We start from the raw sequence: 27,159 nt of genomic DNA on the forward strand, positions 1-27,159 counted from the left end.
TTTATCAGTAACTATCGCTAAACGTTGTTTGCAATGGGAATCGAACCCAGATTACGATCGTGAAGGTACTGACCCTTGTACCCCTAGACTGCTTGTTGAACATATGAAATATGAAAATGTATTGGAGGTCATCTCATTATTACACTATTTTTTACGGCGCAAGAAACACTGATTTGCAAAGCGCATTCTGATAGCTTAAACTGTCTCTCAGCTTCTTTACATGTGCTTCAATAATGTTGGAAAGACATAAACAGATAATAGAAAGTTTCTCAACAAAGAAAACACAAGGGGGGTTGTTAGCTAACGAACATGTTAATGGATAAAAGTGGCCAAGTTTTTGAGTTCCTGTCAGTTTCTAGGCGGGATTCGGTATTTGCACCAATGCGCACACTGGCATTAAAAGCTAGACTGGTGGAGCTAGCATTAGCGGATACCTTTGTCGATTATTTTTTTCGGTTCATTGATTAATTGGAAAATACTTTTTATTTCAAACCCTACATTCTTAAAGCTACAGTGTGCACTATTGGTCACTAAAAAGAACTGTACTCTAATAGAAGAAGAAGAAATTGAAAACCAGTGCCAAGGGCACAGCGTAGTAGCAAGATCCCAGACAAACATGGCCGCAACCTCTATGTATGGATTCCATAATGTAAAAGAAAAATAAATTTCTGCACCTGTGACTTTTTTTTATAACCATTGGTATGAAAGTTCATGTATTTTTGCCTAATATTCAAATCAATTTTTTGTTTTTTATTACTGAATGAACGTTTTTTATACCACTAGGGGGAACTAAGTATAACACCATTTCGCTTTACACTTCAATTTACATGAAACAAATTACTATTTTTTAGTTACTGATTTGACAAAAAGTTTGTGTTAGATGTGTATTGGATGGATGGATGGATGGATGGATTGATGGATCGATCAAAAGCACAGATTGCTAGCTAGCTATGTGGTAAGACTAGATAGATCGATAGAAAGCTGGATAGGATGGATAGATTGGGAAATGGATAGCTGGATAGCAAAGACAAATGGATGGCTAAGTAGCAAAGATAGCAAAGATGGCTAGCTAACGAGCTAGGTAAAATGGATTGATAGATTGTAACACTAGCATTAACTTCTATAGAGTTACCAGCTAAGATAAAGCTAGCAACCAAGCCAGAGAATATAAGTAGGGTGTTTTTTGTAAAATCAAGTAGCAATGGACACTTCTTTACACTGATAAAGTGGCTAAATCAAAGTTAGCCACCAAAGTAAAGATGGATAGTGCAGATTGATGAATAGCTAGATAGCAAAAATAGATAGCAGAGATGATTAGCTAACTAGCTCATAAAGCACAGGTTTGTAAATGGCAAAGATAGAAATAGAAAGATAGACATAAACATACACAGATAACAAAGATATCTACCTAGCTAGCGAAGTTGGATAAATGAGCCTAATGAGCCGCTGACGTTGTGCTTCCAATTTCCATGTCACTTCTAAATCCCAAATTCCACCTGCCTCATTTTTTAAAGGCGCCCCTCTTGATCTTGTCCCCATTTTGATCCCTCTAATCTGCCTAATGAAGGAGAGAAAGCGTATCGGATGAGGCGTCAAGTTCACGCGGAGTGCCACGCTTCAAAAAAAAAAAAAAAAAAAAAGATTCCGCGAGAGTGTAAAGAAGTGTTGCTCCCTCTCACCTGTCACTCAAAGCCGAGCCACTGGACTTACTGTAGACTCAGGCTGTCAGTCACACACACTTCACATCTTGACTCGGTGTCACGCATACACTTCACACAATTTGACATTTTAACCAGCCTTTTAAGCAATCAACCGACCATTAGTCTCATTTGCCTTATTTGAAAGTTCTATTCCGTTGAAAACACAAAGAAAATAACTCAAATTGAATTAAAAATAGATCAAGCCACATCAATTTGGTACTAAATTGCAGGTAACTAACTCAACTACCTGGCCACTGGAATTATGCCGCCCTGTCCATCTTCCAATCCAGACTCAAAACCAACCTTTTCACACTTACCCATTATAGACAGCCTCACATGCCATCTGCCCCCTTGTTTTTTAATGTACTTTAGTTTAATTTTTGTATTTATTGACTTCACTGTTCCTACCCTCACCTATGGTCATGAACTGTGGGTTATAACCGAATAAACACGATCTCAGATACAAGTGGCTGAAATGAGTTTCCTCCGCAGGGTGTCTGGTTTCTCCTTTAGAGATGAGGTGAGAAGCTCAAACATCCGGGAGGGACTCTGAGCAGAGCCACTGATCCTCCGCATTGAGAGGAGCCAGTTGAGGTGGCTCGGGCATCTGATAAGGATGCCTCCTGGACGCCTCCCTCGGGAGGTGTTCCGGGCATGTTCCACCGGCATAAAGCTCCGGGGGCGACCCAGGACACGCTGGAGAGACTATGTCTCTTGGCTGGCCTGGGAACGCCACAGGATCCTTTCGGATGAGCTGGAAGAAGTGGCTGGGCATAGGAACGTCCGAGGTCCACAACATGGTACTTGCATGCACCAGGTAGAACTCGAAAAACACCTGAGTAGACAGGCCTTTGAAAATAGCTAACCAGTTATGGATAAATGCAATTGTCTAGTAAATTGGATTTCCAACTGACAATTTTTAGTGGTTGACTTAACTTCTAATAACTACAACCTTGTAATAAAATACTAACAACATAGAATAAAACATGTTATTTTTGAAGTGAACATGACAATAGAAGCCTTTTGTTCAATCAGTAATGAAAAGTAGCTCTCAGTTTCAAACAGATTGGTGACACTGGGTGTAGAATAAGATGTTGTTATGACATAAACACCAACTTATTTCACGTGGCCAAAACCCCCAGGATACGACGACCCTGCCCTACAATATTTTCACTTTACTCTGTATGAAAAGATGTTTGTTCTTTTGTCATTTTCCCAACTGTATGACTTTAACTATAACAACAGATAATTACCTGTGTGCCCGAAAACGTACAAAATGCAACCCCTATGGGGACTGTGTGTTTGTAAAATTATATATTATGCCTGTCTGCTATTGGTCGACGCCATATAAATTGCTCGTCCCTTATTGGTTTGCATCACAGCATGATGAAAATGATTATATACTATTAACTGAAATACCTCTCACAATACCTTTCCGTCAGTTCAGTATCTCATTTGCGTGTCTGCGATACAATAATGCATGTCTTTACAGTATTTGTTTGGCATGGGTTCCAAGAATTTGACGTAACCATATCAAACCAAATAAATAAACATTTCTGAAATGTTTTTTTCCTGTTTTTCTTTTTTTTTACTTTTAAATGTAGAGTATTTAACGTTTGGAAATAATTTCGTTTTGCAGTGTCAGAAAATGATCAAACAATGGCAAGACATGTGAAGTGAATACTGTGTTTTAAGTCAATTACATAGATATGTTACCTGGCTGATACTGGTGAGATGTGAGGTTGGGAAGGGGGGGCGTTAGCTTACATTTGCGCCTCAAATGTTGCCGTTACAACTCCACCACAGGGGATCCGCCCTTCCCAGGAACGTGGAACCGAAAGCTGGCAGACATCTCACCTCGCAAGGGCAGTTTGAATTTGGCCAACAAGAGGGCATATCCTAACAAAAAGAACTGGACCAAAACCCTGGCTGGTCCTGACCAAGTCTCATCTCAGCAAGCAGCCAGAGAACCTTGCCAAGTCAGCAGCCAAGGTCGATCAAGCTACTGGCCAAACTGGTGGGACAAAGCCAGCGACTTCAGAGAAGCTTCAAGCCACCAGCAGTCAACAGTTCAGCACTCTACCTTCTGTGTTCCTCGCCCCAACCGGCTCTCAAGCCTACCGGGATTCCTCGTTGCTCTACAGCAGAGGATATTAAGCCTGGGCCGTCATCTTCATCGACGCAGAACATCGCAGAACATCTTGTTGTTGCTAGGCATTAGTATTGGTGTGACATTGAACGGGGAACTCTATCAAAATACGGTAACATAATAATCAAGCCAACGTTGTTGTCCATCCAAATGGTGCCAGTTTAAGTTCTCAGCTTCTAGTTGTCTTTGTTTTCTTTTTTTTTGTGTTCTTATCAAGCTTCTTTAGTCCATGATTAGAAAAAGAAAAGTCGATGAATCCAAAAGTGTCATGTCCAGCATGGTCGCTGTGGCGACCGGCTGGCCCCGCCCCCTGGGCACCGTCTGTAGCAGATCGTCTAATTTGCGTGTGTGCTTCTTAAAGGCGGGTTTTGGGGATTGCCGGTGGCTGGTTCATTGCGTTTTCTGTTCTGCATTAATCTGTTCTGTTTGACTTGAGGAGACCTGTGTTTGCCCGTTCTGAGTAAAAGCCTGTTTTGTGAGTATTCCTAGTCTGAGTTCCTATTTGCCTGTAAGCCTGTTTTTGTTTTGTCCCTGAGTGTTGGATGACTTTTATTTTCTTAATAAAAGTATCTGATCGTTAACGCGAATGAGTTCTCCCTTCCTGCCTCCTGCCTCCGATCTGGTCCGGTCCCGTGACACAAAAGTGTGTGTGTGTCTTGATTAAAGTGTTTTGAACTATGAAAACAGTAAAAGAAGTTCACCTAAAGTGTGTGTAGCCACCCTTCAGAATAACTAAACAAGGTTTTTATTCCATTTTCCTGACATAATGATCTAAAACGTATGTGGTGCTCCAAAAAGGCGAGACGAGTTTTGAAAAGAATAAACTTGGCTCTTTGTTTCAATTGGTCAATAAATTGTTTGTTAGAATCATTTATTTACCACCCACATTCGCTACATTAGTTTCTTTTTGAAAATAAGCTCACATGTGGCCCGCCACATCATTGTATGTGACCTGAAAGACAATGCTGAGAGAAATTCGACCTGCAGTTTTACTAATGTCCACTGGATGTCACCAAAGCCAGACATTACTCGCTAAGCACCCACCGTAGCTGTTTTTGCTCACTATCATTTATTAACCAGAAAATATTGTGGAAAATAAAACATCCAAATGTGATTTGCCTTAAAATACAAGTCACGGATCTGTTGTTCAAGAAAAAAGGTGAAAAACAAAATAAAAAATAGCACCCAGGTATATTTGCAGAGGTTTTAAGAAGCTTGAGCTCCTTTCTTTAGTGTGTACGAAATCTGTAAGCAAAGTTTTTATATGCAGGTCAACATTTTCATAAAAAAATAAAAAGCAGAAAGATTCATTAGTATCAATCTTCTAAATTAGTGCTTGTTCGCTAATTTTGTCACTTTCCAGCTTTCCTGTATGAGTTTACCTGAGTGAAATGAACTTTAGTGAAAATAAAATCAATTGTAAGGTTTTCTGTTCTTTTATTTTTTAATAAAAAATACAAGAGATTACATTTTAGTTAAGGACAAACATAATGAGGAACAAAAACCCTCAATAATAGTTTTACAATAAAATCTTACATCATTGAACCATCATTCAATCGTGAGCCTCCTAAAACAGCTATGGCAGTTTTTATGCCAATAATTTACTAGTCTGGCCTCTGTGAGAATGTGTTTTCTCCCATGTGGCCCCCAAACTAATTTGAGTATGACACCCCTTGGTCAGAGTTCAAGGCACAGTGCGGCAGTGGAGTGTTTTGTCAGGTTGACAATTTGTCAGCTAGCTAGGCCAGCCAGCTAGGCCGGCTAGCTAGACTAGCTAGCTAGGCCAGTCAGCTAGGCCAGCCAGCTAGGCCAGCTAGCTAGGCCAGCCAGCTAGGCCAGCTAGCTAGGCCAGCCACCTAGGCCAGCCAGCTAGGCCAGCTAGCTAGCCCCTCGGCCTCCACTCGTGTTCCCATTCGCTCATGCACCATGTCCTCATTCACCCTCTTGTCCCTGCCAGTGCACTTCATTGCACATGGATTTTTTTGCCACAGGGGGAGAGAGAGAGAGAGAGAGATGGAGAAAAAGAGAGAGAGGTGGAGGGAGAGAGAGAGGGAGATGAAGAGGGAAATGAAGTGGGAGAGGGAATAGGAGTGAGAGAGTGAGAAAGAGAGGAAGAGAACGAGAGAGAGAGCGAGAGAGAGAGAGAGCGAGAGAGAGAGAGAGAAGCGTGTGGCTAGGGTTAATGAGATTGTCTTTCGCTCATTGCATCACATATTCATGCATATTATTTGCAATGGCATTTTAAGTCCAGAATTATGCAGATGGTGTCAAATATTTGCTTGAGGTTTCTTTTACATCTCTTATTCTATTTATTTTTTTAGCTTTATTTCACACGAAACCGTTGGGCGGTAAAAAGTGAGGCTGCAGTGACCTCTATTGGAAGATTTCGGCGCTGTAACATTTAATCAACCTCGGCTGTTTTAGATTTTTTAAGCAAACCATATATGTGTATCGAAGTGATTAGTGTTTCATTTATACCTACATTACGTTTATCTGTATATTTCAGAAGTGTGATTTTACCTCAGCAACATTTACTCGCTCTACGTTTCACTTCCTTTCTAATGCGTTTATTGTGAAATACTGTCCACCATTTCTGGTTATAGTAGATGATGGCATTACGAACACAGCAGAAAATGAAAGTTTTACCCTTTTTAACTTAAATGTTTTGAATAATTGACCTAACAATGCAACCCGATTATTTATTAGTAATTGTGTAAAAACTTTTTAAATAATGAGTTCCACCCTTATGGAATAAGCATCCCGTTTTGATTTTCTAGTGTTAACGTTTTTACATGATTATGTTTTAGTTTCACATTTTAAATAAAATGGTTACATTAAAACGCAACAGTTATTATATTATTTACGTTTTATACATAAGTTTTACGGGCAGCACGGCGGCGCAGTGGTTAGCGCTTGTGCGGCACAGTTCATGTCATGGGAATCTGTCGTGGGTTCAAATCCAGCTCCTTCCTGTGCGGAGTTTGTATGTTCTCCCCGTGCTTGCGTGGGTTTCCTCCGGGCACTCCGGTTCCCTCCCACATTCCAAAGACATGCATTTCAGGTGAATTGGCCGGTCCGAATTGTCCCTAAGTGTGAATGAGCGAATGAGTTGTCTGTCCTTGTGGGCCCTGCGATTGGCTGGCAACCAGTTCAGGGTGTCCACTGCCCGGAGATGGCTGGGATGGGCTCCAGCCCCCCCGCGACCCTAATGAGGATAAGCGGTACGGCTGATGAGATGAGACATAAGTTTTACTTTTTATAATAATAATTATCATGCATAGAGATTGACAATGATCTGGTTCAACCCTGAAAATAATGACGGAAATAGTTTAAAGGTACAGTGTGTAATATTTAGTGCCTCCCAAAAAATGACCAAATAAATGCATCTGGTGATTTGAATACGAGAAAAAATACACAATCTCTCATACCAATGTTAGTTTTTATAAAAATAATAATATTCATAGGTCGAAAAATTTGTATACCTTTTTTATTTTAGAATCCGTACTTTGGTCAGTGCCATGTTTGTCCGGCATCCTGCTGCCACGCTGTGCCCTGTGTCCCTGGTCCTCGCTCATACTGGACAGCCCTGTGCCATCCAGTGGTCAATATTACAAACTAGGGTTTGCTGTTTTCTAATGAAAAAATAACATATTATTATGGCACAATTTAAACTTATTTAGACTTTGCCAGAAAAGTAAAACTTGATGCCTAAACGTTTTAGCACTATTTCGTGCAAGTTCAGCTTTTTTTTTTTTTTATAAACCACAATTAAACAATCTGGTGCAAATAATTTTATGTTCCCTTTTGTTAATCAGTGGTCGGTACTCATTTTTTGTGCTGTGCCCTAATGAACTTCATTAATTAATTTAATTGAAATAAAAACAATGTAGTGGCTTACCCTGCTACTGCTCCCTTCATCCTCGTCGGTGACTCCATGTTTTGTGTGGAATGCTCCCACAATTAAGCAGACTTCGGTCGAACTTGTTTCTCAGTGTTTCATGAGTTGAATTTACCTTTGCCTCCGAAAATAGTGCCGTAGTTCGCACTCCACCTCGTTCTGTTGCGCTCGTCGACTCCCGTTGCGTGCGAAGTCACTGGCTCTGCGACAACGCGTACATTGCGCAAAACCACGAATCGCTGAATTGATTTGTTGCTGAACTTGTAATCATCGATTTTAATTGATATTATCAATCTGTTGTTGACAGTCTAATTGCAGTAATGCTATAGAAGGATCAAAAACATGACAACCATGGAAATTAAGCTTCCAAATATCAAGAAGGCAAACCAATCGCTACTCTCACTAAGTTGCATGGCAGTAACCAATTGACGATCTGGACTAGTATTAAAAATAAGGTAGTGTAAAGCAAGGACATATTTGGGGGGCATTACACTCCTTGCAAGTGGACATTCATTCAAATTCACAGTCTCCTCCCACGCTGAATCCACCCGCTACCCCACTCGACCAGCTCAAGTCACGTCACACTAAAGGCAGATGGAATTTCATTTTTCCTTAACATGTGTATCAATTAATCATGTTTTTTAATCCTATATATGTTTATTACAGATCAGTAGGGGTTCAGAGCTACTTACCATAGGTTTCTATCTTCCCCTATAAGGCAATTGCACTTTGCAGTCCCCACCACCGAATACATTCAGGTTGAATCCTCGGGTTATGCTGTACTTTTTTACCCTTGTGCTTGTGATGAAAACAGGAGGCATTTACGCTGATGCTAACTGCTAATTCTCAAGTTTAAAATTTCAATGCGGGGCGAAAAAAATTGATTCTATTCTGGAAATTCTTGCCGGTGCCAAGACAGCAAGCATTCTGAAAATATCACTGACGTAACATTTCATAGGCTCTCGCTTGACTCAAACTGGAATTTTATTTTGGCAAAACTTGCGTCTTCGTTTATTAGTCATTGGTTTTGTGAAGGCGGTTCCGGTTCTGCTCGCGCCCACACCAACAGCCGGCCACTTACATATTTTAGGGTGCCAGCGTGGGAATCTTCCAAAAGGTCGCCATCTCCCTCATTGGATCGGATGACTTCATGTTGCAAATTTGTAATGCGAAGGTGACAGACAACACGAGCTCCTCCTGAGCGTGATGTCATAACCACGATAAATGGCGGCCACGAAGCTTGACATTCCAAACTCATGTTGTAGAACTTGGGTCTCAAACTCATTTTGGCTCGGGGGCCACATGGCAGAAAAAACATTCTCACAGGGTCCAAAGCAGTAAATTAATGGCATGAAAAGTGAGCCTTTGCTGGTGGGCTGGAGGCTTTTTCGGAGGCTCACAATTTAATTATGATTCAGAGTTGTAAGATTTTAATATGAAGAGGGTTATTGAGGTTTTTTTTTCACTTCAATTTTTCTATATGTATATATATTATAATATATATTGGCCGGTCCAAATTGTCCCAAGGTGTGAATGAGCGAGCGAATTGTCTGTTCCTGTGTGCCCTGCGACTGGCTGGCAACCAGTTCAAGGTGTCCCCTGCCCACTGCCCGAAGATAGCTGGGATGGGCTCCGGCATCCCCCGCGACCCTACTGAGGATAAGCGGTGCAGATAATATATATATACATATATATATATATATATATATATATATGTATATATATGGCAACCAGTTCAGGGTTTCCCCTGCCCACTGCCCGAAGAAAGCTGAGATGGGCTCCACCACTCCCGCAACCTTACTGAGGATAAGCTGTGCAGATAATGGATGGATGGATATATATGTAAGTAGAAGTAAAATATGAAAAACACAGCTTGAATGAGCAAAATTATCTGAAAAAATACAGTAATTATGCAAAAAGTTTTGTTTTTTTTGCACATATATTTGCTCATTGCAAGAATCACTTTTTTATTTTATGAAATATGTTAAACAAAAATTGAAAAATAGTTATACTTAAAATATAGTTCAATTTAATGTAAAAAATATAGTTTCAAATTCAAGCATTTTCATTTTTATTTGAAAAAAGTGTTATACAGGACTGAAAATTAAATTTCTGTAATACAGTTAAGTATAACCAAAAATGCTGAACATTCTGAAGTCTTTTCAAATTAATGAAAATATTGCGAGCATTTTAATTGAATATTGTTGATGCTGGCTTACAGCCTACTAGTGATGATATTCTAAAACTTTAAGATGGTATATTTGAGTTTATGCCATAATCAACAAAATGAATATTATTGCAAAATCTTTTCTCTTGAAAAACCTTTCATTGTTTTTTGTCAAAATGATCAATCCAAGTTTTAAGCTCATCATGATTATTTTTCTTGTGTTTGTTTGCAGTCGCTCCAAAACTGGGCTCCACTGCTGCATTCCAACAGTTTACCATATGAGCTGTACGTGGCAGGCTAAAAGCATAAACTTACACCATAGATGAATGGATATAACTGTGACCTCCCCTATATATAGATGGATACACCAATGGCATTTTCGCCGTAGGGGCACATAATAAAACTCAAATGTCACAGAGAAATCTGCCAATATGAGGCTTCTTTAAGCGACTAAGTTGGAATTTGTGTGAGTCAGTCATATCTGTACTACAAATACCACAGTGCTTTGTGGCATAAAAAACATCTTGGATAAGGGAAAGTGTGCGTGCGCAATAATGCACACAAGTAAACAGATTACTAGCGCACATACTGTATATTGGATATACAGTCATACCTCTATACGAACACCTCTAGACAGGGTATACAAAATTAATTTGGAACAAAATTATTGCTCGACAAACGACGGATAATAAAAATTACGAGCATTCCCAGAGGCTACCACTAGAGGATGCTCAAGACCGCTCACCACCAGCATCAGCTTGTCCCAGTTAGGGCATGTGCTTCCCCCCGTCAGTCACTTTTTAAAGAGACTTTCTTTTCGCATTTCTGTAACATTTTGAAGGGGGGGGGGCAGAGACCAGAGATTTTTCAAAGACCTTTTGAAAGTGAAAGCATTTGCTAATCTGGCTAAAGGAGCAAAAAAAGGAAAAATAAAAAGTAAGACAGGCAAAAACACAAAATTCGTGTAAAAAATGTTTATCTTTACGTTCATATAAAGTTTTTATGGTAAGGGCTTGTGGATCATTAACAGTCTCTCGTGCTCCATCTCTCCTCATGCATGCGCCTCTGATTTGGCAACTCACTCCATGGTATGTGCTCATAGTGAACTTGCAGTTTATTTATCTTATTAGTTATTTATTTGCTTATTATTCGCGTGCAAAGTGAGGGTGGTGATAACATTTTCATTTGGGATCTAATATAAATTCTATTGTGTTTGTGTGTCTATGTGTCAGTTCACCCAAGAAAAGAGGGAAGGACTTTAGATCTGACCACCATACTACTGTATTTGAATGTGTTTTTAGTAATCAGGAAGATGTATTTTATAGCTCTTTAGGATAACTTGACTGCTTTTTTTTATTTCATATAGGAGTTTGTTTTCTCGTTACACAAGCAATTCGAGATACTCGCATGATCTTTGAATGATTTAAACTCGTATGTAGAGGTACTACTGTACGTGTTTCCTACTTCACAGAAATTCACTTAATAGGGTAAATGTAGAACAGAAAAGCGGCAAAAAATCGAGGAAATACCATATTCCTTATTTTGCTGTTTTACACACAAACACACATAAAGTATCCAAATGACCTCAGGTTGGGTTTGGCAGCCTTGGAGCACTTCTTAACTTGTACAACCAGCAGGCCACGGAAAGTGCGTATAACGCAAAGCATGCTGGGAAACGGTGCATAACCACAGCGACCGCAATGCCAGCAACCAATGGGCCCCAAGGCACCAACTTGGTGATGTGACTCAGGATGTACAATAGGCTCCACCACACGAAATGGGCCGGGGAACCACGGTCGGAGATACCGGATTGATCGTGGCCAGCATCGGAACAAGTGATGTTAGCGTTTGCTGTGTCAACTTCCTGGTTCTGGTTCTTAGGATCCCTTGGTAGATCGCTACTTGCCGTGCTTTGTTCCTCCTCATGCGTCCATCGTCGATTATCTGGAAAACGATTGTTTTTTACTGAGCGATCTGTATGGTTGCTTTCATTTACTTTAATGTCGGTCATCCGGACATGGTCCTCCTGTGCAACTAGGTCCTTATTCTGTAACTTTTCTTCAATGTCTCTTGTCTTTTTCGGCTCTAATCCATCCCAAGTTGCTGTTTTGTCCGCAACCAGATCATGTCCGTGAAGAAACGCTTGCCACACGTCGCAAACGGAGCTTTCGACATCGGGACCGGCAGCGTTCCCGTTCAGAAAATTCCTCCAGATATCGTTCACCGACATTTTACAATTTTCTTCTGATGATTTGGCTTTCGCGCTGCAGATATTGTGAAGGTTGGAACTAGCATGTTGCTGCTGCTTATCAGAATCCCACTCTAACCTAATCAGAGGAATTTGGTGATAGCTGAGGACTTTCTTCCTTTGGCTTTGCGGCAGAAATTCTCCTGGAGGTTGAAGAGTGTCAGGCGAGGAAGATTGCCCCCACCTCTTGGAGATGGTGTCTTTCACATTAGCCAATCGTGCCGCTTGTTGGCGGCTTTTTTGGCCCACCACCTGCTGGAGAGTAAGAGGTTCAAATTAAGCAAATCAAGCGCTGTATTTTTTAGACTATAAAGCACACTGGGTTAGAGGTAAGATCCTTAGCTGTAGCCTGAGTCCGGCACGGAAATTGGGGGGGTTGGGCCTAAAATGTCAATCATTATGTTGGAGTTCAGGCTGGGCTTCTTTCTAGTTGAACTCATTTTCAATTTTCCACCAGTCATTGTTATTTTTTCTTTGTGGAGGATCCGCGCATGCACGCTTTTTGACGCGTGTGCTCTGCGGTAAACACGCTCACCCTGTCAGACCCAGAGCAGCGGGCGCGCAGCAGGGGGGCAGAGTCGGCCAAAATCACCGTTCTTACTTCTGTGTCCTCACAAATAAATTCTGAAAATGCGGGTATGCTTTAGGCTCGATCCTTCAAATCAAGTTAGTTTGTTGGGCTTAGGCAGGTTTAAACTTTAATACCTCCTGACCGGGATCAGGTCGGGCTAGATTTTTATAGGCCCGATATTACGTCTCCACTGGATTATAAAACACACCATGCAAAACAGTATTTTGTGATATATTTTTCATACGAGGGTTCTCCAAGGTGTTGCCTGCGGGCAACAGGTAGCCCCACGGATTGGTTCTGAAAACATCTCACCAGTGATGCGTTATAATGATTTTCTCGGATATTTGATTTCTAATTTGCATGAGAAATCATTGGCATGATCAGTGTATTTAAAAACAATGGTTTAGACTAGAATAGAATAGCATAGAATAGAATATACCTTTATTATCATTGTTACAAAATGGGTTGAACATATTGTGACAATAAAATTGGACGTGGCACTGTACTCTAGTTTCACATTTTACTGAGAGAATGAAAAAAAAAAAAAAGATATTAGATAATTTACACAATATTTACACAAGAAAGTGTGGGCATGTAGAGTCAGAAGATATTTACATCGGGTGTTTACATACAGTTTTGGGATTGTATTAGTGCAATATGTGGTAGTGCAGAATAGGCAAAATTGTGCAAAGTAAGCATAGACATGAATACAATTTTACATCTGTATGAGGTAGTGTGTTTGCAAGACTTTCAGTTTTTTGTGCAGTGTGTGTTAAGGGTGCTGATGGCTTTGGGGAAGAAACTATCTCTGAGTCTGTTTGTTTTTGTTTTCTGTGACCTGTAGCGTCTGCCGGGAGGTAGCAGGTCAAAAAGGTGGTGGCCGGGGTGAGAAGAGTCCTTGATGATGTTTTTTGCTCTGCTGAGGTATCAAGGCAGGCAATATCCACCAGACTGGCCTAAGCGCAACCAACGATTCGCTGGGATGTGTTGATGACCCTTTGAGGTGTTTTCCTGTCTGCTGCCGTGCACCCAGCATACCACACCGTAATGCAGGAGGTCAGAATGCTCTCCACTGTGGCTTTGTCCATGGACACCAGCAGCTGCTGTTTCAGATGATTTTTCCTGAGCACTCTCAGGAAATGGAGTCGCTGCTGGGCCTTCCCTATCACCGCTCTGGTGTTAGGAGAGGTCATCGGAGATGTGCACACCCAGGAATTTGAAAGAGTGGACTCTCTCTTCACAGTCTCCATTTATAATGAGTGGTGCTAGGTTCATGCCTTTCCTCCTGAAGTCCAGTATGAGTTCTTTTGTTTTTGTGGTGTTCAGTATGAGGTGGTTTTTCGAACACCACGTCGTCAGTGTCTCCATCACATCCCTGTACGTCGCCTCGACCCCTTCAAAGATAAGGCCGACCATGGTAGTATCGTCGGCGTACTTAAGGTGGGTCGGTGACCAGTCGGAGGCGTAGAGGGTGAAAAGCAGGGGGCTCAGTACACATCATTGGGGGGAGCCAGTGCTTAGTGATAGGGTGGGAGAGACGTGGTTGCAGAGTTTCACGGACTGTGGGCGGTTTGAGAGGAAGTCCATTATCCAGTGGCAGATGGAGGAAGAGAGTCCTAGGTGAGAGAGTTTCTCCACCAGGATCTCCCCAGATAATGGTATTGAAGGCTGAGCTGAAGTCCAGAAAGAACATTCTGACGTAGCTTCCCCAGTGGTCCAGGTGGCTCAGCGCGGTGTGAAGTGCGGTGTTTATGGCGTCGTCAGTGGAGCGGTTTGCCCTGTAGGCAAACTGGTGGGTGTCCAGTGAGGGTGGCAGGGAGTCCTTGATGTGCTGGTACACCAACCTCTCAAAGCACTTCATGACCACAGGCGTATGTGCGACAGGCCTGGTGGAGGTTTTGAAGCAGGGTGGGACGGTATCCTGTGACAGGGACTGGTTGAAGATGGTGGTGAAGACCCCAGCCAGCGGATTGGCACAGTCCCTGAGTACCCTCCCTGGTACTACATCTGGGCCAGCTGCCTTCCTGGGATTTAGTTTTCAGCACACGCCTTACTTCATGCTCCTGAAGTGTCAGTGTGTTGCTGCTGGTTGTTGGTGGGTGTGGTTTATTGTGCTTATTTTAACCCTACTTCTAATAGTTACAGCCTGGTAATGACATAATTACATTGTAACAACATAGCAATAACATAAGTTGCTACTTTTCAAACTAGTTGTTGTTTGCGCTAATCAGTAACCAAAAAGTAGCTCTTAGGGTAAAAAGGTTGGCGACGCTTGTATAAGGCTAACCGGACTATAAGCCGAATACAACTAAAACTACTGTAAGAGCTTGGGTTGCATGAAAAACATCCAATATATTAATAATAGATCTGTACAATATGAAATCTAGTTTAACTAAAATAATTTTAAAAATGAAATTAAATTATTCACCCATTCAAGATTGATTATCACATTTCGTTGTAATCACGCTTTTCCCAATTGACTATCGACAATTTATGGCAAAGCTTTTCACAGGTGGTTTTTAAACGTAACTCTTGCGATAAAAAAATATTCACTGTAAACGAATTACTGCGATTGGCTCGAAAACCCCAATTCTGATCTTAATCCGTCTAGCACGTAAACATACATTACGAAAACATTTCTCAAAATATTATGCAATACATACTGACCTTTTTGACAAACAGCTCCTCAGCTGTAGTCTGCTCCAATCGGCCCACTGCAGGTTAAGAAATGTTAATGTTAAGTGGGCTAATTTTAATAAATGCAAAACAAAACAAAAAAACACACCTGAGGGAAACGTCATGTCGTCCAAACTCCTCTTATCGTGCACACTCGCCCTCCTGTGATTGCAAAAAAGTTCTCTGATTTACCATTTCAAAAATTTGGTCAAATAATCTGTTTCCAGCAATGCAATCTCAGTTTATATCATGAAATCAATTTCACTAGTCCAGAATAGGATTAGCGCATGCACATAGGATGTGCACATCCGTCTCTAACCTCAATCGAGGGAGACCGACTGCACCATATATGGGCAAAATAATCCATCAGTGCTAAATTACGTAACTGCCTCAAAAGAAGTGGCGTGTTAATACACAAGTAAGATGGAAACATACAAAGCGAAGCTGGACTATGATCTGATTTGACCTCATGTTATCTCTAGAATGCTAAATGTCTATTAAATAAAAGAAAGGAAAATATAGTCCCCAAAAAGTTAGTGTATATAAATATATATATATATATATACACACACACACTATTTTTTTCCAGTTATTGGCAAATTATTTTGTTGATTATGTTCGGGTTTTACTATATTATACATTTTCTTATTTTTTGAAAAATTTCAATTACAAAATAAAGCACAATTCATTCATTTTAGGTTTGAAAATTGAGAACAAAATATTGAAAAAATGTATTATAATTTTATTTAGAAAATATGTTAATAAAGCTTTTCCTTTTGTTGGCTGATTATTTTGTTCAATTTAAGTATTTTTTTAAATAACCTTTTTAAATATCTCATTTTTATTCTTTTTTTGTTAAGCTTGATCCTATTAAAACAAAAATATTAAAAATTGATTAAAAAATAGGTTAGACAACTAAGAAAAATATAGAAAAACTAGTCCTTCGATTGTAAATGTCTACATATGGAAAAAATGTTTATTGTTGGTAGATCATTTGCTCACTCAGTTTTATTGTTTTATTTTTTATTATATAACATAATTTAAATTGTTATTTCATTATACCTTGTGTTAGAAAATTAATAAAAAATATAGAAATAGTTGTTTTTATTTTAAATGTAAATAAAATAAAGGAAAAAAGTGTTTTGTTGGCAGATCCTTTTGCTCATTCTGTTTTATGATTATTGTTAATGTTTTATTTTTAATCTTTTATGATACATTTTCTAATTTTGATTTTGAACTAGTTTTTCAGTTATAAAACATAGGACAAATATAGTTTTAGGTTGGAACATTTATATAAAATCAGTAAAAACATAGTTGAAATTTAATATTAAATATTGTAAAAAAAAAAAGTAATATTCTGCATTTATATTTCGTTAGCTTTCTCGGATAACTTCTTTAGTATTCTTTTTTTTTTACTTTACTGTAATGTTTTAATATAAAAATCTATTCATATATTTTCCTTAGCTTAATATAGAGAATTAAAAAATAAGTAATACAAAATATAAAAAATAAGAAGCTTTATTTACCGCCCGGAAAATAAGGTAAATGTTTAAGTTAATGATACAATTTTTGTATTTTACTGTTCTCTAAAGATGAATGAATGAATGAATGAAAACTTTTATTTCGAACATAAAAATAAAAACAGGACAAAAACAATGAGTCAACAACAGAATAATGTCACATAACATGTTCGGAAAGGGGTAGTCAGAAGCAGATGCTTATTTTTCCTACCCCTTTATCTTCCTTATTAAATACATTTTATAGATAGCTCCTCTTGTGTCCAATACAACAAAAGATGAGTTAACAATTATAAGAATATCTAATCTAATCCAAACTACTTCATAAATACCCATTTGTGTATGTAATTTATTGGCTCTGAAACCTCTGAACAAATTTTCGTAAAAATGTACACATTTGTACTTTAAGCATCCGTAGGTGTCTTTAGCTAGCTTTTGTGTTCAGGTACACCCAGTAAATACCAACAAAACAGATAAACACGCTTTCGTCTGGTTTGCTTTAGTGGGTTCTCTCATGCTGCGGCCAATTTGGGTACAGCAGCGTCAGACCACGGACCACTTCAAGCAGCTGAATCCAATCTTCTATTGGCCCGGTGTTAATTTTGCTTGTCAATAATGCAATAGATTGATAAAGCCCTTCTCTGAATGCTAAGCTAAAGTCACATTTTTTTCTTGCATTTAACAGGTTGGAGCTCAGCTGACCAATTTGGACCGGACCAATCTCAAAACAGACCGGCTCACCTGGTGGCCCTAAGGCAGCTTCTCTTCATCTTCCGACCTCCGTCGTCCTCCTGCACCTGTGGCTTGACGGGACTTTTCATGTGGCAGAACACCACGTAGTTCATCTCTCTGTTGTTGGCCCAGAACGTTCCGTCTATGGTCTCGTATCTTAAGCAGAACTCCATCCGTGTTCCGTCTCTCTCCAGCGGAGGGACCACGGTGTACTGGAAGGTGAAGCGATCCGTCTTCCTGTCGCTGGAACCAGGAACGTAGTCGGCCAGGAGCTCAAAATAACTCTTCCAGCTGTCCAGGGTGATCCGAGCGTAGACTGACTTGCTGAAGCAGAGGTTGAGGACTCGGACGCTGGCCCGGAGAGTGCTAGTCCCTGGCAGGAGCTCCACGCTCTCCAGTTCAACCATCTGCTCCTCCAGGCGGTGCACCAGGTCCTCCTCGCAGGAGGGCCCTGTAAAAAGACACGACAGGTGGAACTCCTCTTGTGGTGCCGCCTCAATTTTGAGATCCTCCTCCACCTGGTTGATGGTGTCGTACTCCTTGATGGACACGAGGTCCAAACCAAAAGCGTCGGCGAAGGAAACCTTCCTCCGGACTGCTAGGGGGGCTTGCCATACTTCTTGTTCAGGGGTGGTGGAGAATCCCTGCGCCCTGCTCCGACCCTGAGACAACGCGTCCTCAGGAATAGCAACCGACAGAACCTCCATAGTCCTGGAGCTGTCGGCCCGGATCGCTGTCCCCCCCTCAGCTCCAGAGACACTGGAGAAGGGGACGTGACTGGACAGATAGAGTCGAGTTGCAGCTGAGTCCCTATTAATAGCACAACTTGCACTGGTTATCCCCTCACATTGTGTTTTGATACCGACCAGAATAAATAAATCCAAAGGCAGCTTATGTAACACCAACCCGTGACTCCACATGTCCGCAGGGTGTCCTTATTCAAGCATCAAATCCTTACAGAATTAAAAACATTCAAATTAGAATTGTGTTTATTGTCATTAATAGTAACGTAGTGAGCATCGGTTTACAACAAGATTAAATGTGGATAATCATGTAATAAAGACTTAAAAAATAAAAATAAGTTTGAAGAATGTCAGAATAAATTGGCAAATATATTTATTAGGTATAGCGGGCTGGCCTAAGTTGTGTGATCTTAAAAGGGAGGGTGGATTGTTTTAAGTGTCCCCAAAATCTTCTCTGTTAAGTATGTGGTAAGTATGCTCAACTCAGTTCAAAGAGCCCCTATGCATTTTTTCCAACTGCCCCCGTCTGCTTTAAAAGTACTTTTAGCAAAGCCTTTCTACTGGTTGGAGTGTAGGTGAGGAGTGCCTTCATGCTCATCACTGCGTTTTTTTGTTTTTATTTGCATTAGTAAGCATAGCATAAAACTGGTGAAAGAAGAGGCAGGATTTAAGAAAGATGAAAAAGTAGTGTTTGTTCAAGAACAACTAAGAAGTTAGCGTTCTTGCACACGCGTCACAAAGAAGCTTGACAGATTCTGACACAATAATAACAATTGTAATCATAATCTTAATAATAATGACACAAGCCGGGAGAGGGCAGCTGTGAGTAAAAATGTTCCAAATTCTATTCCTCTGGTTATTTATAAAAATAATGTCAGAATAAATAAATAGGCACAATATTAACCAGGTAGTGCTTTGAAAATGGCACAAGTTGTAAGTGCGATCATTAATCATTTAAATGGACACTGTAATATCTGACCAAAAAATGCCGCTTTATTGTGTAATGCAACCAAAAGTGAGTGCTACAAAGAATACGAACTACGGAGACTCGAAGTTTTTGAGTTTTTGGGGTATTCATAGCAGCAGGATGGCAGAAAATCATATTATGAAAAAATACAAATTTCTTGACTTATGAATATTTAAAAAATGCACATTTAGATGACAGTTCATGCATTTTTGTTTACTATTCAAATCGTTTGGGATTTTTTTTTTAATAAATGAAGGTTGTTTAGTTTTTTTTTTTTTTTTTTACCACTAAGAGGCGCTAGTTAATTGTAAACATTTGGGATAAAAATAAGTGTTTAACATTTGTAATAATCAACTGTTAACTGTTGTGTCCCGACGGATCACCACCTTATCGTGGTGGGGCACTTTGTGCGTCTCCATGACCACTAGAGCTATGTCGGCGGGAGTCTCGTACTCCTTGGTAGGGTTACCCAAGCCGAACAGGTCGAAAGGTAGAGTCCAGACTAAGAGTGATCCCAAAAGCTGGTGGCGGCACGCTTTGAGGCGGTTTCCTACAGACCTGGATCCCGTTAGCCCATCTGCAGTTGTAGAAAGATGCCGGTCGTCTAGGGTCTCCCTTGCCACTGGAACCATCTTCTTTACAATCAAGATAGTGGCGTTGGGGAAAGCGCTACCCCTTACGCCACTTTAAAAACCAGCATTGCGCAGGTATCCTCTTTTACCTGAGTCTCCAACCACAATCCAGGATCGGACTGTTCAAACATCAGCAGACTCACAAATAAAAGAACATGGTCATCATCGATTCGATGGACAACCCCAACACACAATCAACTGTAAAAATCAATATTCTTAATACTGAAATGAAATTTATTTTTTTTTTTAAGGTTTTCATAGAAAATGCAAATATTTTAAAGATATTGGGTATTTAGTAGCTCTGAACAATGCTAATGTATATGCAATTATAATTGATACGCTTGGAATATGCAAGGAGAACAGGAGAAAAAAACCTTTAAGATGCAAAAATTCTGATCTATTCGATTCTATTTCTATTAAAAACTCTTAGATCAAAGAACAGCAACATGATTGGCGGGTAGTGACAATCATTTAAACAATGCATCCATCCATCCATTCTCTGCACCGCTTATCCTCACTAGGGTTACAGGAGTGCTAGAGCCCATCCCAGCTATTTTCCGGCAGTGGGCAGGGGACACAGACCGACAACTCACTCGCTAATTCACACCTAGGGACAATTTGGAACGGCCTATTAACATGACTTGCATGTTTTTAAAATGTGGGAGGAAAACCGGAGTTCCCAGAGGGAACCCACACAAGGAAACAGGAGGAAACCCACGAAAGCACGGAAAAACAAGCAAACTCCACACAGGAAGGCTGGTAGCTGGATTGGTTTGGGCTCTCCCCTGTTCTCCTTTCAAGTTCAAAATCCATTGATTATGATTGAGAGTTGTAAGATTTAATTATAAAACAGTTATTGTTTTTTTTTCTCTTCCAATTTTGTTTAGGTAAGATTTCTGTTAACCCTGATTTTTTGTACAAGGCGTCTATGACTTTTATTCCAAGTAAAATAACATAAAAAATTATTTTTTTAATGTTCTCGGTTGTCAAGCAAATACAGCTACAGTGGGTGCTTATATAAATATAAATACATATCTTCTTTTTTGAACTATAAACTTATCAAGTGCAAGGAAAAATAGTACACCATCAAAATAGTGCAGAGAAAAATAGTGCAATAACATTTAACAGTACCAAATATTACAGATAAATACATGAACATTTTTTTTATATACTGGACTGTCTCAGAAAATTAGAATATTGTGATAAAGTTCTTTATTTTCTGTAATGCAATTAAAAAAACAAAAATGTCATACATTCTGGATTCATTACACATCAACTGAACTATTTCAAGCCTTTTATTATTTGAATATTGCTGATTTTGGCTTACAGCTGAAAAAAACTCAAAAATCCTTTCTCAAAATATTAGAATACTTCCTCAGACCAAGTAAAATAAATAATTTTATAACAGCAAAACTAAATCAAACATTTGAAAATGTCCATTGATGCACTCAGTACTTGGTTGGGAATCCTTTTGCACGGATTACTGCATCAATCCGGCGTGGCATGGAGGCAATCAGCCTGTGGTATTGCTGAGGTGTTATTGATGCCCAGGATGCTTCGATAGCGGCCTTCAGCTCATTTGCATTTGTAGGTCTGGTGTCTTTCATCTTCTTCTTAACTATACCCCACAAATTCTCGATGGGGTTCAGGTCAGGGGAATTAGCAGGCCAATCAAGGACAGTGATGCCATGGTCAGTGCACCAGTTACTGGTGGTTTTGGCACTGTGGGCAGGTGCCAGATCATGCTGGAAAATGAAATCCTCATCTCCATAGAGCTTTTCAGCAGATGGAAGCATGTAGTGCTCTAAAATCTCTTGGTACACAGTTGCATTTACTCTGGACTTGATGAAACACAGTGGACCAACACCAGCAGCTGACATGGCTCCCCAAACCATTGCTGACTGTGGGAACTTCACACTGGATTTCAAGCAACTTGGATTTTGCTCCTCTCCAGCCTTTCTCCAGACTCTGGCGCCTTGACTTCCAAACGAAATGCAAAACTTGCTTTCGTCTGAAAAGAGGACTTTGGACCACTCTGCAACTGTCCAGTGCTTCTTCTCCATAGCCCAAGTCAGACGCTTCTTCCGTTGTCTTGAGTTCAGAAGTGGCTTGACCATGGGAATACGGCTATTGTAGCCCATTTCCCGGACACGTCTGTGAACTGTGGCTTTTGATACCTGGACTCCAGCTTCAGCCCACTGTCTTTGAAGCTCCCTCAAATTCTGGAAGCGGCTCTTCTTCACAATGTTGTTAAGGCTGCGGTCATCTCTCTTGGTTGTGCAGCGTTTCCGGCCACATTTTTCCCTTCCAACAGACTTTTTGTGGATATGCTTTGAAACTGCACTCTGTGAACAGCCTGCTCTTTGAGAAATTTCTTTTTGTGTCTTACCCTCCTGATGGTCCTCTGGACAGCAGTCAGATCAGCAGTGATTTAGTTTACTGAACCAAGCTGAGTGTTTTTAAGGCTCAGGAAACCCTCGCAAGGTGTTTCGAGTTAATTAGATGATTCAGGTGATTAGTTGAATAGCCTACTTGTATACTTTTTCATGATATTCTAATATTTTGAGATAGGATTTTTGAGTTTTCTTAAGCTGTAAGCCAAATTCAGCAATATTAAAATAATAAAAGGCTTGAAATAGTTCAGTTGATGTGTAATGAATCCAGAATGTATGACATTTTTGTTTTTTTAATTGCATTACAGAAAATAAAAAACTTTATCACAATATTCTAATTTTCTGAGACAGTCCAGTATAATACCCATTTCAAGAAAGATTTGGTGAGTTTAGTTTTTTATGATGTTGTTGGCATTGTTGAGGTATCGTAAGCCGGCAATGTCCTTCAAATCACATGATCCTACATTTCCCATCATGCATGGTTATAAACTGAACGGATATCGTTTGATCTTGTTTCTAGACCAAAAAAGGGAAGATTACTCTGTTCTCAGTCAAGCAGATTAAGCCCTGAACGCATCGGGTTCAACTAATCCTCACTGGGTTGCACAACCCGTCATCCCCTTCGCGGTTACAGCAAATCTTGTCAGTGGATGGAAAAAAACCCTTCACAGGTGGTTAGTCTGTGTCCTCATAGGAGACTTGGTTGGCCTGCTAAATAGTTCCTTTTAATAACTTTTAACTGCTCGTTTGGGTTTGAATTACCATAAGAGGCCTATTTCCTTGTCCCTTGTGTCATCAACGCGACTTAATGGGGTGGGCAGAAGAATCCAAATATCAACCTTATTGATACTCTGCAAGTACTTGAAACGGATTGATACTATTGTCCTGGGGCCGATACTTCACCCCGCCACTCATTTCCTCAATGTGCTGCTTCCCTAGGTAGATATTGCAGCCCTTCTCTCTTTCACCAAGCACCCTCATCCACTCCCTAAATTTTTGCCTGAGTGCATGACTGGCAGACACACTTGTACACCTCTCACTACCTGGCCTACAGCTGCCTTCCAGGCAGCCAAATCTAAGTGCCCACCCCTACCAAAAGCTAAAAATGACAGAGGCAAACAGAAATCTGATTGGACTTTTTTTCAATTACAAAATATGACGATGCCGTGTGTAATTTGTGTGAAATATTGGTCTGCTACTGTGCCAAAACCACAGGACACAAGAAACAAAGGTTCACCCTGCAGAGAGCAGCAAGCTGCAACAAAAAATGTGAACATGTGACTGTTTCTGAACAAAAACCTGTAAATCTGTTGTCACTGTGGCAACAGAGCCAATGAAAGACAAATGGCAGTTTATTTGCATTGGTTGGTCGGTTGGACCCCTTAACCTACTGACTTTATTTTGGGAAAAAAAATAAATAAATAAAAAAATAAAAATAAAAAAGTGCACCGGAAGGTATTTTGGTTCTTTAGTAGATGTTGTTTCACAGTATTTGTATTTTACTTTCATTGTGCTTTTGGTGTGACTTTATTTTGTTGCAATAGGAATATTTCATTCTTCAATACTGTTAAAGTTTGCAATGTAGTAATTAAATTTAAAAAATGAACTTTTTATTGCCTAAAATCTTTATGCTGTGTTTATCAAAATTATAAACCTACTCAAGGGCGGGAAGAGTTCAAATATTAAATGACCATGACATTTCCAAGCAAAAAGTCTCGGTATCGGTTCAGTATCGATCGACACTAGCATTATTTACTTGGATCAGATCGATACCAATATCCTCAGTATTGCCGACTCCGAATAAGGAGGTGGAAATTGACTTCCTTTGAAAGATCTTGCACATCTACCGTTGGCTTATTTAGTTTTTGAAGGCTGTAATTGCAATATTTGGCCGCTAGATAGAAGTGTTTGATCACTATAAAATGAAGTGCTTTGAAGATTTCTTTCTGTTTGAGCATAAATCCATTAAGTTTCTTTTTGTATTATCTTTTTGTTATGAGGAACGTTCGTTTGCTCTCACATATTAGAATAGAATGGGATAGAATAGAATGGAATAGAATAGAATATAATTTATCATCACTGATAACAACTTTGTGTGCATTGTCTACAATAAGATTAAATGTGGCACTCCAGGTAGAACATTTAACGAAAAACATTAAAGGAAAACGTAAGAATAAAAAAATAGATTATTCAAATAGAGAGGCAATATTTATAGACTGACCTAAGTTGTAAGTGCATCAGAAAATAATGCAATGGAAATAGTGCAATAAGATGTAGCAGCAACATTGTGCAGAAATGTGGATTAACAAATAAAATGTGAATAGACAGTTTTGGATGCAACTTCAATGCTAAATAATGTAATTCTATGAATCCCAAATGAACAAATAAAACATAAATCAAAATTGTGTCTGCAATTGTGATAAGTATAAACATGTTTAATAATTACATAATACTGCTGTTTATTGTATTGCAATATTTTTCATTGCACTATTTTATGTTGCACTTACAACAGTCTCAGATCGTAACATTAAAATGATTTTAATAATGACAATAAATAATAGGGACAATAAAGACGACTCTAAAGTGACTCAATTTGCGTGTCATTCGACAAATGATCGCTTGATGGCAGCAACGCCCCGTTTGTCAACAATAGTGCGTTTTGGCCCACCTCCGAATGAATTTTGATATATATTTTTAAACTTAAATACAGTATTTTCATCTCGCTCGACATTTTTAAGATCAGAAACTGCATTTAAAAATGCGTAATTGTGTCATAGAACATAGACTAACCGTTGTCACACAATTTTAAAGAGGATTGATACGTTTTTATTTAAATGAGACTTTTTCTCTACTGTATTAGCAACAGAACAATCCGGGTCAGTAAAACACAAATACCACCACAGGGCTGTTTTTATTTTTAGGTCCTTGAAAGAAAACTGCCATGTGGTTATTTTTTTTAAAGTAATATCGAACTAAAGCCTCTTGAAATGATGCACAATTAAAATTACTTCAAATTGATCGCGTACTTATACAAACAAAAACATGAATCGATTCAGATGTTCAGGTGGAAAAAAAGGTTATCTATTGGTTTATTATAGTATTTTCCTCCGTCTAGTTGGCCGTCGTACTTCCCGTAATTAAGAAGTGCAACACTAAATCTAAATAATAATAATAATAAAGCTAATACATAAAACAGTGGGGACCCAAGTGAGGACAATTCTATTTCCATCTCGTGATACCTGTAAGTAAAAAAAAAAAAAATTCCCCCCAAAATATTTCGTGTTTTCTAAAACATTCCGACACGCTCAACGGAAACATTTGAATGAATTATTTTTGCGTTGCATCCACTTTTTGTATGGATTTATTTATTTCAGCAATTTCGTTATACTTTTGTTTACAAGTCACCGAAGTAAACAACTCGGAAAATAGGGGGGGGTGTTTTTATTTACTTTGTTTACGGGAGTTGGTGAACTGTGACGTCACAGCCCCAAATAACAAACTCACCTTCCCACTGAGGGAACAAAGATGATGATGACGATGAAGATGATGATGAAGAGGAGCGAGAGGATGTTGAGTGTGTACGTGTGTTCTCGTCCCAAATCGCGTGGCGCGGACACTTCTTGATATGTGTGTGTGCGTGTTTGAATGGAAACGCGGAGAAAACACACACACACACACGCAGGCAGCCTGTTGGTTATTTCTTTTTTCTTCGTTTTTTTATGCGCGTCATTCAAACTGGACTGAAGCGTGCAAGCTAAGCACTCGGAAAACCGACAACGACGGCGGTGCCCAAACTGAGGGATAATTCGCTCTCGTTTTGTTTGTACTTTTGTTTACTCTTTGGGCATCAGATTGCACTCACCTTCAATTAGTTCGAGCACGATAGCGGACTTCCTTCTTCTTCCACTTCACTTTTACCTGCTCCCCTTTTTAAGTTTTCTTAAGTTCACTGCTCGGAAAATTAACTTGAGCTTCTTTGGAGGTAAGTTGTGAGACTTTTTGTTTTAATGGTTTCTCTTTAAATTGTCCTAACTTAAACTGTCGTCATGAGTTTTCTTGACGTCACTTGTTAAATCAAACGTCCGGAAGTCCATCACACCGACGTATTATAATTATAAATGTTTTTTTCATTATGTCATATTTTTTATTACGGTTATCGTTTTGATAGTTTTTTTTTTAATCATCATTTAATTTATTTAATTATTGCTAACAATTGAAATTTCGTGGTTAGTGTGGCGACGTATGTTCAATCACCATGTGTAGGGCATGATTACTTATTATTTATGGATCATTTTACGGTAGTTAAAGCAGTTTAATCAGCATAATTTGTGAGACTACATTTTGGATTTTAGCATCCAAAATTCTCGAATATCCCTTTTGACTGACTTATTTTCTATTGCTATTTTCATATCTGTCAATCTCAGACACTTGCTCCACTTATTAATGATTGCATCTGCATATTAAGCGATAATAAACCGCAAAGAAACCATAAAGCATCATCTATTAACTTCCAGCAAGACAATATCACTTGTGTGAAACATGTTTATTTTATTTACTGAATAAACATCACAAAAAAGCAAGCTTAATTTGTTCCCCACCGGCAATGCATTTTGTGTTGCCTATTATGCGTATCAGTATATTGTTTGACAGTTTGTACACAGTATTTCACGTTTGAAGGGATGTTTTCATTACAATGCAAATAGACCCAGACAGGATACTACAAAGTTTGCCCTGATCTGCTTATTCATGTGTAAGTGCATATTCAC

General features: G+C 39.4%; 2 protein-coding genes across 8 annotated transcripts in view; one reads left to right on the forward strand and one right to left on the reverse strand.

The window, feature by feature from the left end:
• Positions 1-9,801: 9,801 nt before the first annotated feature.
• Positions 9,802-26,413, reverse strand: ppp1r3aa (protein phosphatase 1, regulatory subunit 3Aa). Of its 4 annotated transcripts, none has more exons than XM_088348561.1 (6): positions 26,256-26,413; positions 18,525-18,611; positions 17,668-18,435; positions 15,519-15,571; positions 15,401-15,447; positions 9,802-12,414 (listed from the first exon to the last, which is right to left on the reverse strand). In XM_088348561.1, the coding sequence occupies exons 3-6, from the start codon at positions 18,363-18,365 to the stop codon at positions 11,500-11,502; spliced, it is 1,713 nt and encodes a 570-aa protein (XP_088204687.1). In that variant the 5' UTR covers positions 18,366-18,435; positions 18,525-18,611; positions 26,256-26,413; the 3' UTR covers positions 9,802-11,499. The 4 variants fall into 4 exon arrangements, with proteins under 4 accessions (XP_088204687.1, XP_088204685.1, XP_088204688.1 ...); XM_088348559.1 differs by having other exon boundaries at positions 9,802-12,417; XM_088348562.1 differs by lacking the exons at positions 18,525-18,611; positions 26,256-26,413 and having other exon boundaries at positions 9,802-12,417; positions 17,668-18,109; positions 18,177-18,435.
• The window catches only part of foxp2 (forkhead box P2), a 191,744-nt gene continuing 190,513 nt past the window's right edge, over positions 25,929-27,159 (forward strand). For 3 of the 4 annotated variants that reach the window (XM_088348549.1, XM_088348552.1, XM_088348553.1), the window contains exon 1: positions 25,978-26,375. The gene's annotated coding sequence lies outside the window, so the exon portion shown is untranslated. The other variant, XM_088348554.1, reaches the window with a different exon arrangement.

This window comes from Urocampus carinirostris, chromosome 11 (assembly GCF_059441175.1).
Source record: "Urocampus carinirostris isolate Australia breed hairy pipefish chromosome 11, RoL_Ucar_1.0, whole genome shotgun sequence".
Classification (NCBI taxonomy): Eukaryota; Metazoa; Chordata; class Actinopteri; order Syngnathiformes; family Syngnathidae; genus Urocampus; species Urocampus carinirostris.